This window comes from Sapajus apella, unplaced genomic scaffold, assembly GCF_009761245.1.
Source record: "Sapajus apella isolate SASKATOON/1434 unplaced genomic scaffold, GSC_monkey_1.0 scaffold160, whole genome shotgun sequence".
Taxonomy (NCBI): Eukaryota; Metazoa; Chordata; class Mammalia; order Primates; family Cebidae; genus Sapajus; species Sapajus apella.
Genome location: NW_022437100.1, coordinates 1946975 through 1966546, shown reverse-complemented (window position 1 = coordinate 1966546; position 19572 = coordinate 1946975). Strand labels below are relative to the sequence as shown.

General features: G+C 54.4%; 1 protein-coding gene across 13 annotated transcripts in view; it reads left to right on the top strand.

Moving 5' to 3' along the window:
- The first annotated feature begins 2341 nt into the window (after positions 1–2341).
- Positions 2342–19572, top strand: part of LOC116542024 (casein kinase I) — a 36279-nt gene continuing 19048 nt past the window's right edge. For 7 of the 13 annotated variants that reach the window (XM_032266648.1, XM_032266647.1, XM_032266645.1 and 4 more), the window contains exons 1-2: positions 11651–11960; positions 14953–15040. In XM_032266648.1, coding sequence (XP_032122539.1) covers positions 14965–15040 — 76 coding nt within the window. In that variant the 5' untranslated portion in view covers positions 11651–11960; positions 14953–14964. Of the gene's footprint in view, positions 2402–11650; positions 11961–12132; positions 12468–12491; positions 12668–14952; positions 15041–19572 lie in introns of those variants that run through there. The other 6 variants (XM_032266646.1, XM_032266640.1, XM_032266637.1 and 3 more) reach the window with 5 other exon arrangements.

Here is a 19572-nt window from a genome sequence, read left to right as displayed (position 1 = left end):
GCACTTTGGGAGGCCAAGGCAGGTGGATCACGAGGTCAGGAGATCATGACCATCCTGGCCAACACAGTGAAGCCCCATCTTATTCACTTAAAAATAAATAAATAAATAAAGCCTCATAGTGCCACCACCCGGAAATAGTCCCAGTGAACATTTTCCTTCCAGACTCTTCCTTGTGCATAGTCTTACTTTTAAGTACAGCTGTGACCCTGCTGTCACCACACACTGACAACCTGCTTTTATTCTCTTACTATTGTAACATATTTCTCCATGTTATTATAAGCTGTTTGTAAACATAACCTAATGCTTGCATAATGTTCCATTGTGCGCTTGCTCTGTTAATCCACCCCTTTGTCTGGGCACTTAGACTAGCCACAACCCTCCCCATTATAAAGAACTCCACAATGGGCTGGGCGCAGTGGCTCACACCTGTAACCCTAGCACTTTGGGAAGCTGAGTTAGGTGCATCACTTGAGCCCAGGTATTCAAGACCAGCCTGGGAAACATGGTGAGACCCCATCTCTCTCTCTCTTTTTTTTTTTTTTTTTAGACAGGGTCTCACCCTGTTTCCCAGGCTAGAGTGCAGTGGTTCAATATCTGCTAACTGCAACCTCTGCCTCCCAGGTTTAAGCTAACCTCCTGCCTCAGCCTCCCGAGTAGCTGGGACTACAGGCATGTGCCACCACACTCAGCTAATTTTTGTGTTTTTAGTATAGATGAGGTTTCACCATGTTGGCCAGGCTGGTCTTGAACTCCTGACCTCAAGTGATCCATCCACCTCTGCCTCCCAAAGTGCTGGGATTACAGGCATGAGCCATCACGCCCGGCCAGAGACCCCCATCTCTACAAAGGAGAAAAATTAGTTAGGTGTGGGGCTCACCTGTAGTCCCAGCTACTCAGGAGACTGAGGTGGCCAGGAGTTCAAAGGCTGCAGTGAGCTGTGATCACATTATTGCACTACAGCCTGGGCAACAGAGTGACACCCTATCTCAAAAAAAAACAAGGAAAAAAGAAAATAAAAAAAAGATCTCCACAATGAACGGGTATTCTGCATGACTTCCTTGGGAGAGATTTCCAGAAATGGAATTGCTGCTTTGAGGTAAACGCTAAGTCTCTTAGGTAGCTGGAACTGGTCCAACAGAGCAGAGCCCCTTATCTCTGCCACCACCATCAGGCTGATATTTTCAACAGAAAAAAATTGCCAAATACGAACAGTCTCAGATAATACAAAGATGGATACAGTTTCCAGTGCACAGGTGTCAGATCCAAAGATAACTTGACCCACACACCCCAAGCTCCATGTCCCCATCTCTCCCTTAGGGCTTGGAGAGAAGGCCTGAGAGAAGCACAGAGTGGGCTGAGAGGAGAAGGAAACGGGGCTTTCGGAGGCTCCTCATCCCTCCCAAGGTCACCCCTTACTCCGGGTGCTCTGACCTGAAGTCCGAGGCCCCAAGAGTTTATCTTCTTCTCTCCTCTCTCTCTTTCTCTCTTTCTTTTCCTTTCCCCTCCCTCCCTCCCTTTTCTTTCTTTCTTCCTTTCATTTGAGACAGAGTCTTGCTCTTATGGCCCGGGCTGGAGTGCAGTGGCACCATCTCGGCTCACTGCAACCTCTGCCTCCTGAGTTCAAGTGATTCTGCTGCTTCAGCCTCCCGAGTAGCTGGGATTACAGGTGCCTGACACCATGCCCAGGTAATTTTTGTATTTTTAGTAAAGACAGGGTTTCCCCATGTTGGCCATGGCTGGTCTTGAACTCTTGACCTCATGATCAGCCCGCCTCAGCCTCCCAAAGTGCTGGGATTACACGTGTGAGCCACCATGCCTGGCATTTTCCTTTCTTTCCTTTTTTTTTTTTTAGTAGATATGGGGTTTTTTGTCATATTGGCCAGGAGTCTCGAATTCCTGACTTCAGGTGATCCGACCACCTCGGCCTCCCAAAGTGCTGGGACTACAGGCGTGAGCCATCGTGCCTGGCCTGGCCCCGAGAGTTCTAAGTAAACCGGAGACGGAGGTGGGGTGGAGGATCCCAGCTATTTCTGATCTGGAAGACCGGAAAGATCTCATGCGGGAGAGTGGGACCTCCAGTTTCAGTCTGCCTACCCCCCAGGGTCGCACTTGGAGGCTCCCTCCAAGGCCGGCGCGGCTGTTGCCCGGGGGCCCAGGCCACGTCGGGCGTGCGTGCGGGAAGTGTCCCAGCACCCCACCCCGCAAGCACTAGAACCACGAAACCCCAGGGGCGGGGAAGCCGGGGAGGGGCGAGAAGGGGCGCGGAGCTGGGCTGGGCGGGTGACGTCGCAGCCCCGCCCCCGGCCGGCTCCCTCCTCCCGGCGCGCTCTGCCGCGGAGTCTTCACCTGCAGGCACAGGTGTGCGCACCTCACATCTGCGAGGCCGGCCAGCAAGCTTCAGGTAAGGGCCAGCAGGAGCTGGGGGTAGGGGCTGGGAGGAGGGCCCGGGGTGGGGGTCCTCACAGAGAGCAGAGCTGGGTCAGAGGAGAGGAGGAGGAGGTGGGCATGGGTCAGCGGAGATAGTGCCTGCTTCTCCAATCCTCCCTGGTCTCTTGGTTAGAGTCACATTGTCCTGGAAAGGTAGGCTTTGGAGGGAACGGAAGGAGAGGAAGTTGAAGAGGAAGCAGCAGTTTTCCAAATATTTCAACCACAAACGTATTATTATCATTCTTCTTCTTTTTGTTTTTGTTTTGTTTCTTTGAGACATACTCTCACTCTGTCACTGGTGCGATCTCGGCTCCCCGCAACCTCTGCCTCTTGGGTTCAAGCAATTCTCCTGCCTCAGCCTCCAGAGTAGCTGGGATTACAGGAATGTACCGCCATGCCCAGCTAATTTTTGTATATTTTTAGTAGAAACAGGGTTTCACAATGTTGGCCAGGCTGGTCTCGAAATCTTGACCTCAGGTGATCTGCCTGCCTCGGCCTCCCAATGTGCTGGGATTACAGGCATGAGTCGCCATGCTCGGCCCTATTCTTATTATCATTATTATTGGTGCCTTTTCTTTGTTATAAAACTGTACGCTTATTGACTATTTGGCAAATGTAGAAAAGTAGGAAAGAAATCATTCATAAGAAGGCTGAGCACGGTGGCCCACACCTGTAATCCCAGCACTTTGGGAGGCCGAGGCGGGAGGATCACAAGGTCAAGAGATGGAGACTATCCTGGCTAACAGGGTGAAACTCCGTCTCTATTAAAAATACAAAAATTAACTGGGCGTGGTGGCAGGCACCTGTAGTCCCAGCTACTCCAGAGGCTGAGGTAGGAGAATCGCTTGAATCCGGGAGGCGGAGGTTGCAGTGAGCTGAGATGGCACTGCTGGACTCCAGCCTGGTGACAGAGCACAACTCCATCTCAAAAAAAAAAAAAAAGAAAAAAATCATCCATAGTACTAGGACATAAACAAGCACTCTGGATATTGTGGTATGTTTCCTTTCAGTCTTTTTTCCATGCAAGACCATTTTAATATAATTTTATCATATCATATCTGCAACTTTTATGTCTTGCTTTTCCCCTAAATACTGTGTCATAAGCATTTTCTCATTGTGAGTCACTTGTGTGTGTCTAATCAGTGTTTTAATGGCTGCATAATGTAACGTGTGAGGGACAGGCCATGGTTGGGTACCATTTTGAACACTCCGTGCAAGATTATGAAGGGAGACGGAGATGTAACAGAACGAACAGGTCAACACTGGGATCTGGAGAAAGACCTTTGCTCTCTATAACCATCAGTTTCCACATTTGGAAAGTGGGTACATAGAGCTACTTCTCCAGGGTGTTGTGAAGATTAAATGAGCTATTTTTTTTTTTAAGACGGAGTCTCACTCTGTCGCCAGGCTGGAGTGCAATGGCGCGATCTCGGCTCACTGCAACCTCCCACTCCTGGGTTCAAGCAATTCTCCTGCCTCAGCCTCCCGAGTAGCTGGGATTACAGGTGCATGCCACCACACCCAGCTAATTGTTTGTATTTTTAATAGAGGCTGGGTTTCACCATGTTGGCCAGGATGGTCTCAATCTCCTGACCTCATGATCCGCCCACCTCCACCTCCCAAAGTGCTGGGATTACAGGCGTGAGCCACTGTACCCAGCCTAAATGAGCTAAATTATGTAGGTCCTGTCCCCACAAACACCACCATCATGGATCTGGCGGGAAAAGGTTCTACATATTTGTATGTTTGAAGGGAGGACTTGGACCTGCTGAAGATGCTGAGGGACCAGAGAACGGGAAGTGCTGGGGAGAGAAGGACGGGCATGAGCTCTCTTGGGAAAACCTCCAGGATGGAGACATCTCTGAGTCTGAGCCGGGTGGACATGAACCACTAGGTCGGTCCTTATCTGCTCTGTGTGGGCTGGGCACAGACAGGATCCCTGAGGCAGGGCCAATGGCCTCCAGATGGGTTCACCCCACTTGGGATGAGCTTCTAAGAGAGCTTCAGAGTGAGGGGGTGGAGGTGGGGCATAGTAACCAACCCCTTGTACAGATGAGCAAACTGAGGCTCAGAAGACAGGTGATTTGTTCAATATACACATGGGAAGCAGTAACCAAGCCGCTTTGGGCCCCAGGGCTCCTAACCCCGCTAGGGGTCTCTATAGCAAACGCCTGGATGGGGGGGTTGGGGAGAGGAGGATGTCAGGGCTGGGTCATCAGCTGTACTTGTACCAGGCTAATCTTCGCTTAGAGAAAACAGAAGTCTCTGTGCTTTGGGCCTCGGCTGCCTTAACGATGACATGGGAATAACTCCCCAGCTACCTACTTACCAGGCCCTCCTCCCACTTTGAGAGGCCTGCTCGATCTCTGTATACCTCCACACCGACCCCTCATCTTCTTCACTCCCTGGCCATCTTCAGAGGGGGTCTGGGTACGGGGAATTGTGGCCACACCTCAGTGGAATGGGAAATCCCCATTTCTTGGAGCCATCCATTTCTAGACCCTGGGGGGCTTACTATGTTTCTCTTTTCTCTCTCTCTCTCTCTCTCTTTATTTATTTATTTTTTTTTTTTGAGATAGAGTGTTGCTCTGTTTCCCAGGCTGGAGTGCGGTGGTTCAATCTTGGCTCACTGCAACCTCCACCTCCTGGGTTCAAGTGAGTTTCCTGCCTCAGCCTCCCGAGTAGCTATGATTACAGGCACCTGGTATCATGCCTGACTAATTTTTGTATTTTTGTGGAGACAGGGTTTCACCATGTTAGCCAAGTTGGTCTTGAAATCCTGACCTCAGGTGATCCTCCCACCTTGGCCTCCCAAAGTGCTGGGACTACAGGTGTGAGCCACCGTGCCGGCCGGGTCCCAGCAGCTTTTAATCCCCCCTGAGGGGGATGGTCTTGCCACTTCCATTTCTGAGATGAGGAAACTGGGCTTAGGGAGGTTCTATAAACTCATCCAGCCACATAGCCTGGAGTTTGAAGTAGCCAATTAAGGATTTGAAGCCAGCCTCTTGAAGCAGCTTTTTTTTTTTTTTTTTTTGAGACAGGGTGTCACTCTGTTTCCCAGGCAGGAGGGCAATGGTGCAATCATGGCTCACTGCAGCCTTGACCTCCTGGGCCCAAGCGATCCTCCCACCTCAGCCTCCCAAGTAGCTGAGGCCATAGGCACGCACTACCATGCCTAGCTAATTTTTTGAATAGAGACAGGGTCTCCCTTGTTGCCTGAACTGATCTTGAACTCCTGGTGAACCTCAAGTTTCTACCTGCAAAATGGGCGGGGTGATCTCCAGCTCACAGGATTGCCATAGCAGGAAACCAGAGTCAGTGCTGAGTGCCCAGTAGGGAGCCTGCACGCGGTCCATCCAATAAATCCTAGTTTTTTCTCTCTTCCTGTCCATGGGCAAAACTCTAAGCTGTTTGGAGCAAAGCCATTTGATAAATCTCCTAGTCAGCTGCCTAGGGTTGGAGATCCTCTTACCCCTCCTTCCTCTTCAGCCTTCTGCCCTGAGGGAGGGCTGGGTGCCATTTGACAGGTATTCCACACAGTGGGCCCCTCCCACCCCCAAATAGCTGAGGTTCCTACCGTTCAGCTATTGCTTGGGGCTGTTCCTTCCCCCAACAGCCCACCATCCAGCTTCCACCTACTTCCTTTTTTTTTTCCTCAGCTCACTGAAACCTCTGCCTCCCAGATTCAAGTGATTCTTGTGCCTCAGCCTTCTGAGTAGCTGAGATTACAGGCGTGCACCACCACACCTGGCTAATTTTTTTGTATTTTCCGTAGAGACGGGGTTTCACCATGTTGGCCAGGCTGGTCTTGAACTCCTGGCCTCTAGCAATCTGCCTGCCTCAGACTCCCGAAGCGCTGGGATTATAGGCGTGAGCCACTGCCCCCAGCATCCCACCTGCTTTCAAGTCCTGCCTCCTCCCATCCATCCCAGTGTCCACTCCAGAATTTCTCTATAGATAGGGCTTAGGGGGACAGTCTGATGGCAGGGGAAGGAGGGCTTGGGACTTGCCTTGATTCTGTATTTGTGTAGCACTTCACAGAAAGTTACGAGAATAGCAACTGCTCACATCACAAAATGCCCAGGGTGAAGGGGTGAGGGCTGCCCGCCAGCCATTGGTACCACTGCTGACCCCAGACACTGACCTTCCTCTCTTAGTACTGTTACTTCCTCTTTTTTCTTTTCTTTTTTTCCTTTTTCTTTCTTTCTTCTTCTTTTTTTTTTTTTCTGAGACAAAGTTTTGCTCTTGTTGCCCAGGCTGGAGTGTAATGGTGCGATCTCGGCCCACTGAAACCTCCACCTCCCAGGTTCAAGCGATTCTCCTGCAGTCTCCTGAGTAGTCGGGATTACAAGCATGTGCCACTGTGCCCATGTAATTTTGTATTTTTAGTAGAAATGGGGTTTCTCCACGTTGGTCAGGCTGGTCTCGAACTCCTGACTTCAGGTGATCCACCGCCTTGGCCTCCCAAAGTGCTGGGATTACAGGCATGAGCCAATGCACCCAGTCAGTTCCTCTTTTTTCTTGTGTCTATTCAGCCCCTCCCATCAGATGGTCAGCTCCTGGCAAGCTGGGGCCAGTGTAGACCTCTGAGGCCCTCCAAGGAGTTGGCATCGGGAAATGCTTGTGGGTGAACGTGTGATGTGGCAGGATGATGAGTCGCACCAACTCTGCCGAGCGAGGAGCACTGCTGCAGCCATCGGGATGATGAGTCGCAGTAATCATCCTCATTCCTGGAGCCCAGCTAATGTGTGGTTGTGTGACCTGGAAACAGGAAGCTAAGGCTTCTCACAGGGTGGAAAGAGCAGTTTTGGGTGCTGGTTGACTGCAGCAGGAACAAGGGATGTTGTGCTGAGTGGAGGGGTCAGATGATCCCACGGGGGGTGGGGGGGGGCAGGCCAAACTGAAGGAAGAAAGTAGGCAGGGGTGAGCTGGAGGTAGGGCACGGGTGGTCCTTTCCGGGTGCTGAGGAGTTGCGTAGTGCTCCCTGCTCCTAGGGACATGTGACAAGCACTCCTGGCTCCTTTGGGAGTTGATTCCCCAAAGGAGTCAGTAGCTCAGGGAATGCTGAGTAGAGCAGGAGGACAGATGGCCTCAGCAGAGCAGGAAGACAGGCAGCTGCCGTGAGAAGGGGTAGGTGGGGCGAGGTGGCCCTGAGCAGGGCTGTTAGGGACCGTCTGGCTCAGGATGGAAAGTGTCAGGCCCTGCCTCCACCCCCGAGACCACACACAACATCACCATTGCACAAGTATTTATGGGGCACCCATGACCTGTTGGGTACCACAGGAGCACCTGTGGGAAATTTCTTTGTCTTAGAGAGACCCTCAGAGCATTAAAAATGAACAAGCTGGGGCCAGGCATGGTGGCTCACGCCTGTCATCCCAGCACTTTGGGAGGCTGAGGTGGGTGGATCACAAGGTCAAGTGATAAGACGATCCTGGCCAACATGGTGAAACCTAGTATTACTAAAAATACAAAACTTAGCTGGACATGGTGGCACGTGCCTGTAGTCCCAGCTACTCGGGAGGCTGAGGCAGGAGAATCGCTTGAACCTGGGAGGCGGAGGTTGCAGCGAGCCGAGATCATGCTGCTCCACTCCAGCTGGTGACAGAGCAAGACTCCATCTCAAAAAGAAAAACAAAAAACCAAGGTAATGTTGTTTCAACCAGTCCTAAATACCATGAGGAAGATAAAGCAGGGCATCCCCAGTACAGGAAGGGAGCCCACTGAAGGCTGATCGAGGAGGGCTTCTGTGCAGAAGCTTTTGAGTTGTGATCTGAGCCTTGAGCAAGAGGCAGTCACAAAGGATTGGGGGAGATCATTCTAGGCAGAGGAACAACAGGCAGAGGCCCTGAGGCATGGTGAGATGCCAGGCAGACGGGGAGGGAGAGTGAGGTTTGAATGGGGTCTGAGGTAGGCAGGAGCTAGATCATAGCAGGCCCTGGGAAAGAATGTGGATTTCATGCTAAGGGAAGAAGGAGCCACTGGTGTATTTTCTTCCTTTTTTTTTTTTTGAGATGGAGTCTCACTTTGTCACGTAGGCTGGAGTGCAATGGCACAATCTCGGCTCACTGCAACCTCCACCTCCCAGGTCCTAGTGATTCTCCTGCCTCAGCCTCCCGAGTAGCTGGGATTACAGGTGCGCCACCACACCCAGCTAATTTTTGTATTTTTAGTCTTAGAGACAGGGTTTCACCATGTTGGCTAGGCTGGTCTCCAACTACTAACCTCGTGATCCGCTGCCTCAGCCTCTCAAAGTGCCAGAATTACAGGCGTGAGCCACCGCGCCCGGCCAACCACCGGTGTATTTTCAGTGGCCGAGGTCACATCTCAGTGGTTAACAGGTCACTGCAGCGTCTGAGTGGAAGGCATGTGCGGTGGGAGTGCCTAGGTTCAGAATCCAGTTGGGAAGAGGGGCTCACGTGAGCTGCTCAGGTGTTGACTCTGGGGTGAGGGGTTGAGGGGGAGCTGTTTCCCACTGAGCCCAGATTTGTCGCCTCAGGGTCTTTGTCAGCCTAGTGCCCTGGATGTAGACAGTAGGAAAGTAGAGGCCACGCCCCTCCAGTCTTGCCCTTAGCTTCAGCTGGGGACACTGAGAGCTTTAGAACTCTCTTTATCCAGTGCCCCCCCCACCACCCCTCGGAGAAGGGCTGTGGATTCCTTCCCAAGGTCACACTAAAACTCAGACTGATGGGGGACCCAACCCAGACCTAGATACCCTGCCCTGCTGCCTCTCCGCTGAAGATGGAAGAGGAGGGAGGAAGCCCTGACAGGAGTGAACTGACCAGGGATGCCCCAGCGGTGAGGTTCCCCGGGAGAAGTGCCTGAAAAGAGAGCCCAGGGCCAAAGCTGTGCCCTGGGAGCAGTTCGGGGTGGGCAGAACATCATGAAAGGGTGTGGGGACAAAGAGCCGAGGCCTGGCTGGGTGAGGAGAGGAGAATGCCCCAGGACAGCATTTTCAGGCTGGCAGGGCTGGGGGCCAGGGGACCTTTGAAGCCTGTGGGCCACGGACCCTCCATGAGCAGGGCCTGAGAGGGGAGGACCATGAGAAGCTTCCCATCGGGGCCTTCGAGGGCTAAGACCAAGATGGGCAAGTCTAGCGGCTCCCCGGGGTCCAACTGGGTTTGCATATCTCCCACTCACTACCACCTTAGAAGGGGCTGGCGGTGGCCTCTCCAGAGGAAGGGTGAAGAAAGGAAAGGAGAGGTGGGGTATATAGCCAGCAGTGCTCAGGAGCTTGGAGGAGCCCAAATCAGGAGCCCTGCACTGAACTCTGCTCCTCCTGAGAATGGTTAACATTGTAGTATAAGCATCTTCCTCTTACTCAGGGCTGCTTCTGGGCTACATTGTTTTTGTGATTTATATTAATCCTCACTTTACAAATGAGACTCTGAGTTTTAGGAAATGCCTACTGTGACACTTGTTAAAAAGTAGCAGAACACTATTTGTGGTTTTAGCTTTTTTTTTTTTTTTTTTTTTGAGACAGAGTCTCACTCTATCACCCAGGCTGGAGCGCAGTGGTGCAATCTCAGCTCACTGCAACCTCTGCCTCCTGGATTCAAGGAATTCTCCTGCCTCAGCCTCCTGAATAGCTGGGACAGGCACTTGCCACCATGCCAGGCTAATTTTTTTTGTATTTTGAGTACAGACGGGGTTTCACCATGTTGGCCAGGCTGGTCTCAAACTCCTGAGCTCAATCTGCCCGCCTTGGCCTCACAAAGTGCTGGGATGATAGGCGTGAGCCACTGTGCCTGGCCACAGAATACTATTTGAAGCTAGCTTTTTAGCCATGGAGGCTGCTGTCACATGCTCCCTGTGACCTTGAACAAGGCTCATTCCCTTGCTGGGCCTCAGTCTTTCCAGCTGAAAACAGTGGCGGGGTGCCAGCTGTGGTGGCTCACCCTTCAATCTCAGCACTTTGGGAGGCCTAGTGGGGAGGATTGCTTGAGGTCAGGAGTTTGAGACCAGCCCAGACAACATAGTGACCCCATCAGGGCAACATAGAAACCCTGTCTCTACAAAACAACCAACAAAATTAGCCTGATATGGTGGTGAACGCCTATAGTCCCAGCTACTCAGTAGGCTAAGGCAGTACCGGGAGAACAGAGCGGTCCTGTTGGGCTGTATGGTCCTGGGCAAACCCCTTCCCCTCTCTGGGCCAGCTTCCTGGCGGATGAAAGGACCTAGTCTGTGAGGCTCCTGCCCGTTTGGGCAAGCGTGTGACTCAGTCCCTCAGGCTCGAGGGAAGATATGGTTATTATGGAAGTGACTCCTCCCAGGAACTGTGCTTCCGGGATTGGATGCAGGGGCTCAGGCGTTTTGCCTGTCCACAGTCACAACCGTGTGAATATCGGTGTGTCATAATTGAAAGCTTTGCATGGCACAGTGTAAATATCATCGCTTTAATGACTTGCAGCCTTTCATCGGCTGCTCTGGAACCCGGTAGAAGCTTTCATTAATTCTCCCTGTGACCTGGGGACGACAGGGTCCCTCCTCCCTTTTGCTGTTTTAGGAAACTCAGCCTCAGAGCTGGGAGATGACTTGGCCAACCGTGCACCACTCGGAACCCTGACTCAAGTGCTGGTGGTGTGGTAGTGTGGCACCCCTCCTTCAACAGGGAAGAATGAGGTTAGGGTCTGAGGGTCCCCTCTGTGCCAATCGCAGTTTGAGCTGCAGGGAGGAGGAGGAGGAGAAAAGGTCTTTGCCCTTGATGTTTTCCATGGGAGAATGCCTGGGCCTTGTGTGGACCTCCCTAGCTGCTCCTCGGATCTCTCGCCTTGAATCAACCTGGCCTGTGTTCTCTGCGGCACTCGGAACCTGGAGGCGGACTGAGCCCCCAGCTGTCTAACAACTTGTGCAGTGTCGTGAATATCCGCCTGTCTGCCCACTGCTCTGCCCGGAGAGGAGAGAGAACCCGGCAGGCCGGGAGGGGAGGCTTCGGGTCTAGACCCTCCCCTTCCCCTCCCCTCACCCCCGCTTTTTGTGCACCCTCCTCTTCCTCTCTGTCCCCCGACTCAGTCTTTTCCACCTGTGCCCTGGACTGCATCAGGGTGTCACTGCCCGTGCGCGCCCCCACTCCCACGCGAAAACCCGTGCGCCTGCACAGGGGTTCGGGGACTGCGTTTCGCGGCTGCGACCCCCAGCAACCCCCAGCGCGCTGGGCACGGGCCCTTTAAATCCTCCGGGGCGGCGGCGGCGGCGGGCCGGGGATGACATCAGCGGGCGGGCCCGGGGCTCAATGGGAGCCGGCGGGCGCGCGCGGGGCGAGAGCGCGCAAGCCGGCGGCGGGGGCGGGCGGACGGACGGCAGGCCGGGAGGAGGGAGGCGGCTGCGGCGGCGGCGGCGGCGGCGAGAGCCCAGAGCCAGAGCCCGGCTGGGGCCGAGCGGAGCGCGGCGGCAGCGGCGGCGGCGGCTGGGCCGGGAGAGGCTGGCGCGCCGGGCGGCTCCGCGAATCCTCCGGCATCCGCCCCGGCGGGCCGCCCCCGCCCGCGGCAGCCCCCCGAGCAGCGGCCCGGCACCGGCGCCTTCCCGGCGGGGTAAATATTGGGGGGCCGCGGGCACGCGGAGGGGCGCAAACCCGGGGGGAATCGGGGCTCCCTCAGCCTCTTTGTTTTTGCTGGAGAGGGAGAGAGGGGAGGGAGGGGACACGCGCGTTCGCGCTGGGGTGGTGGGGGGGCAGCCCGGGCGCCGCCCGCTCGCTCGGCCTGGCGAGGACAAAGGCGCGGCTGGGGACTGGGAGGAGGGGGCCTGTTATCTTGCGGGCTCGCGGGGGAGCTCCCCCGCCGGCCCGCCTCCGCCTCCCTCACGCTGAACCCTCCGAGGCCCCGGCCGGCCAGGCGGCCACTCCGACTGTGATTTGGGGACGCGGAAGGAGGGGGCCGGGGGTGCTGGGCGCCAGATACTGTTGATTCGGGCTCGCGTAGGCTTCCTCGGACAATCAGCGGCGCCCCCTGCTCGCCTGGCCCCGGCGCCCGGACCTGGGGGTCAGCAAGGCTGCAACCGCACGTTGGGTGGCGGGCATTTGGGGGTCCTAAGGTGAAGAGGTGTGTGGTCACCCGGCCACCGATTTTGTTTTCCTTTGTGGAGAGAAAGAAAGAGGTGGGGGTTATGTATCGGATCGGATTCTCCCGTTTTTGTGTGTGAGAGATTCATGTTTTGCAAGTCTCTAAGGAACATAAAACTGGCTGGGGATCGTTAGAGAGAAGATTCCCAAGCTCTCCTTCATACCGAAACTCGAAGTGGGGTAAGCCCCCTCCCCAGCTTTTCCCTTAGTTTTCCTACATATTTTCTTCTTGGCATCGTCTCCTTCCTAGAGAAGGATGTGGGGAGAGGCGAAGGGGACACAGTGTCTCAAGTTGCTTCACGCAATGCCTGTGTCTGGGTCTCCTTTGCCTTCGTTTCTCCGATGTCCCTTCAATTTTTATTTTAATCGCCCAGGGACAAGGGCCCCGGCTCAGGGGTAGGCGGCGGTGGTCGGGGAGTAGGAAGCACTGCCCGTGTGCCTTGCTGGTTGGTAGTTTGTCTAATTTTTTTAACCGGCTGAAACTCCTGAACCTTCATATCTACTTTTTCCCCCCGACTTTGTTTATCTCTCCCCTCCCCCATGGGAGAAGCAGCAAAAGAACTGGAAAGCCGCTCCCATTCCTGAATGAAGCCTTTCTGCTCTCCCCCGGGAGGCTTTTTGGGGGTTGGTGCTGGGACAGTGGAGGCTCCACCAGGGACCTTGGGCCCCTGGGGTGCTGAGGAGGGACTTGGGGTTTGGGTGTCTGGCACAGAGCAGTCAGGGGGTCCTGAAGGGCTTGCTCCCCTCACTTCTCTTCTCTGCAAGCAGCCGGTGAGTGGGGAGAGACTGGGGGGTCATGTGCAGTATATTTATGTAAGACACCCAGACAGAGGGCACGGGCATTTATATAACCCGGCATGGGTATTTATGTAATATAGGATGCGGGTATATTTATGTTCCTTTCCTAACCTGCGGCTTTCCTGGCTGCCATGTGTGGTCTCTGAATTGGTGTTGACGGAAAATGGACTTGGGGGGTGTTTGTGTGCGCACCTCTCCCCCACCAGCGGGGTTCACTCTGTGTGTCTGCTTTTCTTCTTCCCTTGGAGTGTACACACTCAGGAAGCTGGACGTGTGTGTATGTGGGGTGTGTGGCGTGTGGGTTTCCTGCAAACGTGGACTGCGTTCTCCTGGCAGCATGGCACCTCAGCTGGGACAGGGCAAGCATGTGGGCATTGGCCCTTGATTGAGAGCCCAGAGTTTGGCCAGCTCGGTTGGAGGCCCCCGCCTCATGGTTATCGGTGGAGGGCTGGTGAGCTCCCTGGGCGCCAGGTGCTGGGGTTGGCCTGTCTCTCCTGGGCTCTGTCCACTGTCCAGGGAATCCATCTCCCTCCCAGGCTGGCCTGGTTGTTGGGGACAGCACTTGGCACAGGGAAGGGACTGATCCTCTGTGCCAGCACAGCTGCTCTGCTGTCTTCCTGTTTTGCCCCCGTTTGTGAGTGTGGGAGACCGCCAGGTGGGACAGCCGGAGCCCTATCCTAGGCGAGACTGCTACCGTCTGCAGGGTGGTGTGGGGCACATGGTGTGGCCTCTGTAGGCCTGAGTTCCCTGTCTGCAAAAGAAGTTCCCTCTTGCCAGTCCTTGATGCTGGTCCTCTTGTAAACACTGCTCCTCTGCTTCTTGCGGAGTCCCTGGTCCCTGTCCCGTGCCAGCACTGCCTCCAGGCCTTCGAGTTTCCTCCTTTGTTGACCAGGAACAGGGTGTCCAGACTATTGTCCCAGGCCAGAGCAGCGGAGTCCCTCCTAGGGTTGCCCTGGCCCTGAGGAAGGAGAGACGCTACTCACGTCAGACCCCCTCCTACCCCTTGGGGACTGGGGGCTAAAACCCTGGCTCAGTCCCCTCCGTTGTTCTATAGGGCCCTCTTAGGAGATCCTCCTCCTAGTGTTGAAGGACGCCAGCTCCAAACAGTTTATCCAAGAAGCTGTGGGTCTCCCTGTGAGGTTCTTGGTGTCACGACGTGGAGATGGGGAGGTAGCTGGAAGGTGGACGGTCTAGGGTGTTTCTTTCCTGCCTTCCCTTCAGTAGCATGCTGGGCACTGGTGAGGTCTGGCCTCTGGGCAGGGGCAGTACTTGGGAAGACCAGGCCAGGCTGTGGGAGCTTGGGGTTAGGAGTGGAGGGACCCTGTCATTTCAGGGGTATAAAAGGGCCAATGCCCATTGTGATTCTTCGAGAAGTTTCCATTGAAGGACCCCTGAATGAGCATCCCTCGAAGACACGCCTGCTTGTCTCTGGCTACCCTGAAACCTGTTCTTAGTCTGCCTTGGCTGTTCGCTGGGTGTGTGGGGTACGGGCTGTGGCCCACCTGACACCTGGGTGTCCTCAGGCAAAGCGAAGCCAAATCTCTCCCTGGACAATAGGGAGAATGGGGGTCTTCCAAGTTCCTGGTGGCTGTGCCTGGCTGTGGTGGGCTGGACCCCTTGCCTGGCTCCCCATGTCTCTGACCCTCGTGTTTCTGCTTCCTCCGCAGCAAGAGTAAACCATGGAGCTGCGTGTGGGGAATAAGTACCGCCTGGGACGGAAGATCGGCAGCGGGTCCTTTGGAGACATCTACCTGGGTAAGTGTTCCTTGCGCCAGCTGGAGCCCCTGGGGCCAGCTCAGGGGACCAAGAGGAGGAAAGACCCTAGGATTTTGGGATCTGAAGTCAGAATGTGGCCCCAGTGGCATGATCCGCCCAGGGCCATCCCAGATGGTGAAGGAAGCAGCAGGTTGCCGAGAGGCAGGCTGGGGGCTCCTCCTCTCACAGGCCAGGCTGGCCACAGGAGGGTACTTTTAGCTCCAATTTCTGCAGGACTCGTGCAGTTCCTCTGTGCCTCAGTGTCCCCGGTCAGCTGGGTCCCCAGCTAGGTGTGGGGAAACCTGGGTGTGGGGTTCGCATCCTCTCCCTTGTCTCCGGGGAGAAGGATATTGGTAGATAAAAGAGGCCTGGGTTGCTGCTGGACCCCCAGCCAGGCCCCCTCCCTGTGGCCTGGCCTCCTGGAACCCAGCCCAGGCAGGCTTTGGGATGACACAGGCTCCCCTGTAACCTCGGGGGCAGGGTAGGGGGGGTCTCCTCATTAGAGAGCTCTCTCTCGCTCTTTCCCTCCGGATGTGCTTCCCGTTGAAAATATGAGTTTGCTGTGATGTTGCATTTTAAACAAATCGCTGAACTCTCACTCCCCTCCTTGGCCTGGGAGAAATGAGGCTTGCGCCTTTCAGCGCTACTTTGGAGGGGCACGGTCGTGAGCCCTGGCCCTTCCTTTGTGATTGTTGGTCCAAAGGGAAGGTATTTCGTGTTGGTGATTGTGGATTAGGGAGTGGAGGCTTGGAGTTGCTGAAGTGAGGTGGCCAGCCCCTCCCGGATCTGTCCTCATTCCTGTCCCTGCACCCTCAGAAGCAGGCTAGATGCACCTCTGTGCCTGGGTTACCTTCCTTGGAAAATGAAATCAGCTCTGTCCAGTACAGAGGACACCAAGTCTGTATGTTGTGTCCATTAGTTCTGAACTTTGGGGTTTCTGTTAGCTCATGGTTAGGGGCCCTTGGAGTGTGAGATCTGCTGTTAAGGAACTCTCTATGGGCACAGGGAAGGAGACAGGGCGTTCTCTGGGCACTTCCTTGCAGGTACTTTCTGCAGCCCCTAGAGATAGTTCCAGATTATTTGTTCCACACATCAGGAAACTGAGGCACAGCAGACACAAGTCTGCTCTAGAAAACTAGCAGAAGCAGCCTTTGTGCTTCTCTACATGAGTGAGAGCGTCTGAAGGTGACGTATTACACGTCTAGCTCTGCATTCTAGACCTGGCTTTGTGTGGCTGTGGGAAGCTCATGGGACTCCTCTGTGCCTCAGTGTCCCCATCTGTAAAGTTTGTGGTAATGCCTGACTCAGATGAAATGACAGATGGGAACGTGTTTTGTAAACGCTAAGGTGCCAGCAAGATGTACGGTTCATTGCTGAGTGTTTAGTAGATGACGCTTCCCTGTGGACACCCTGGAGCTCGGAGAGAGGAGAGTGTGCAGTGCTGCTGGTTTAAAGGTTTTCTCTGCAACCCCGAGCTACTCCCGGGATGCAGGCATTAGGTGGTATCTGCCAGTGCCCAGCACACGTGGCTTGCCCACAGTAGATGTTCACTGAAGGCTAGTCAAGTAAACAGGGACTGTGACATGCACAGACATGTGCAGCAGACTTAACAGCAGGATCGAAAAAGGCTGGGGTGACTGGGCATGGTGGCCCACTCCTGTAATACCAGCACTTTGGGAAGCCAAGGCAGGTGGATTGCTTGAGTCTGGGAGCTCTAGACCAACCTGGGCAACATGGTGAGACCTCATCTCTATAAGAAAAATACGAAAGAAGCAGCTGGGCATGGTGGCATACGCCTGTAATCCCAGCTACTCAGGAGGCTGAGGTGGGAGAATCACCTGAGCCATGGAGGTTGAGGCTACAGTAAGCCAAGATTGCACGACTGCACTCCACTGTGGGTGTCACAGTGAGACCATGTCTCAAACAAAAAGGAGGCCCGGGAGGTGGCTCACACCTGTAATCCCATCACTTTGGGAGGCCAAGGCAGGCAGATCACTTGAGGTTAGGAGTTCAAGACCAGCCTAACCAACATGGTGAAACCCCGTCTCTACTAAAAATATAAAAATTAGCTGGGCGCAGTGCTGCATGCTGTAATCCCAGTTACTCAGGAGGCTGAGGCAGGAGAATGTCTTGAACCTGGGAGGCTGAGGTTGCTGTGAGCTGAGATCGTGCCATTGTACTCCAGTCTGGGTGACAAAGTGAGACTTTGCCTATTTTCTTTTTTTTTGTTAATAGAGGCGGGGTTTCTCCATGTTAGTCAGGCTGGTCTCGAACTCCCAACCTCAGGTAATCCACCCACCTTGGCCTCCCAAAGTGCTGGGATTACAGGCGTGAGCCACCACACCCGGCCGAGACTCTGTCTCAAAAAAAAAAAAAAAAAAAAAAGGAGGAAAGAAAAAGATGCTGGGGATTCCTGCATCTATGCTCAGCCGGCTCCCAGACACAGCCTCTGCCAGGAAGCCTCACCTGGAGTTGGAGTGGAGAAAAGAAAAAGAAAATCACAAAAAAAGAGATTTGGGGTCCAGTCCACGTTCAGATCCCCAGTCTGTTCCTCATTTGCTGTGTGACCTGGAGTAAGTCACCATATCTCTCTGAGCCTCAGTCTTCTTATCTGAAATGAGTGTATCCAGCTCTTTACTGTTTGTGAAATTGGGGTAGGTATAAAGACCCTCATATCACTGAAGCTGTTGGGCTCAGCACCGAAGCCCAGAGCCACTGGCTGGAGGTCAAAGGGCATGGAGACAGCTCTTGTCACAGACTTGCGCCTACACATTCCAGGTCCCGCCCCTCTTTTTGCAGACAGGAGACTGAGGCTCATGGCTGGAGGGGGGACAGCCCAAGATCACTCAGAGAAGCCAGAATCTCATGTGATGGGACCTCCCTGGGGACAGGACTTCCTGTTTATCTGCATAGTCATCTCATTCATTTTAAAAATGAAGTCCAGATTTACTCCTCTTTGTACTGGCTCTAGAGTAAATTCAGGCAGAGTTTGGGCACTGGTGCTTCCTTTTACGAGCTGTACGTGATTGAGCAAGCGATGACCTTTCTACCCTTGGCTTCCCCATCTGCAAAATGGGGGTGTGAGAAGTAATGAGGTCATGGCATGTAAAATACTCGCATGTGCTGGGCCCAGCAGTAGTGCTGTATGCCGTGACCCCACCATTGGTCTCAGTTTCTAGTTGGGAGTTGCTTTCGAAGGATCTGGATCCTCTGGGTGTGAGTCTGGGGAGGTGAGTCAGACTCCTGACCCTCCTGTCTTCACTGGTGCAAAGCACTTGGGGGACCCTGCCCTGACTCACCATCCTGCCAGCACCCTCCTGGGCCCCTGTCTTGTGGGTTTGGGGACAGTGATGATTGTAGGGCCTTCCCTGGCCAGCCTCGCTGGCTACATTTATTCAAAGCTCTGGCCACGTTCTCATCCCCAGTGCCGTGCCAGGGCTTGACTCCAGATGGCCTCTGCAGGTGGGGCTGGATACATCTTCCAAGCCTTGCTTTCCAGGATCACCTGAGGGCCAGCACTCTATAGATGTGGCTTCTGCCCCTCCTCCCTCTGCATCATACAGGGTCAGCCAAGAGAGTAGGGCCTGTTGTTGCTCGTCCAGGGTCTAGAGGTGGCCGTCTGGGCCCATTCACTAGACTTCCATCCTGGGAACTTTCTAGGCCTCTTAAGAGTCTCATTCTCAGCTCTGAAAAGGGTGGCGAACAGTGTTCCCTGCTGACAGGTGGTTCCAGGGCTGAGTTAGTGTGGGGAACATTCCAGGCCTCTGATGGGTGGGAACTGAGGTTGCCGCCACTGCTGCTGCTGGAACAGGTGGGCTTCATCCCCTGTCCTGAGTCCACCCAGGTCCCTGACTGTGTCCATGTGTCTGGAATAGGCCCCCATGTGAGGCTGGCCACCACTGTGGCCACCTGGAACTTGCCAAGTTCCCAGCCCCTCTGGGGCCAGCCAGGTTCAAGCCCTTTTCTGTGTCCGAGTTTGTTTTGGGAACTGGCAGTGCCCCCACTGTATCTAACTCATGGGCCATCTTCTGTTCCTGAAATCAGGCAGTTCTTCCAGCTTTTAGGCCTTCACATGCAGGGGAACCCTGTGTCTATGCTTGGCTGGCTCGCAGACACAGCCTCTGCCAGGAAGCCTCACCTGGAGTTGGAGTGGAGAAAAAACACAGGGGCTTTGGGGACTAACTTTTTTTTTCTTTTTGAGATGGAGTTTCTTGTCGCCTAGGCTGGAGTGCGATGGCACGATCTCCGCTCACTGCAACCTCCGCCTCCTGAGTTCAAGCGTTTCTCCTGCTTCAGCCTCCTGAGTAACTGGGATTACAGGCGCCCGCCACCATGCCTGGCTAATGTTTGTATTTTTAGTAGAGACGGGGTTTCACCATATTGGCCAGGCTGGTCTTGAACTCCTGACCTCAGGTTATTTGCCTGCCTCAGCCTCCCAAAGTGCTGGGATTACAGGCGTGAGCCTCTGTGCTCGGCTTGGGGACTAAGTTTCAAATCCTGGCTGTGCCCCAACCGGTTCTGTCAGCCCTCAA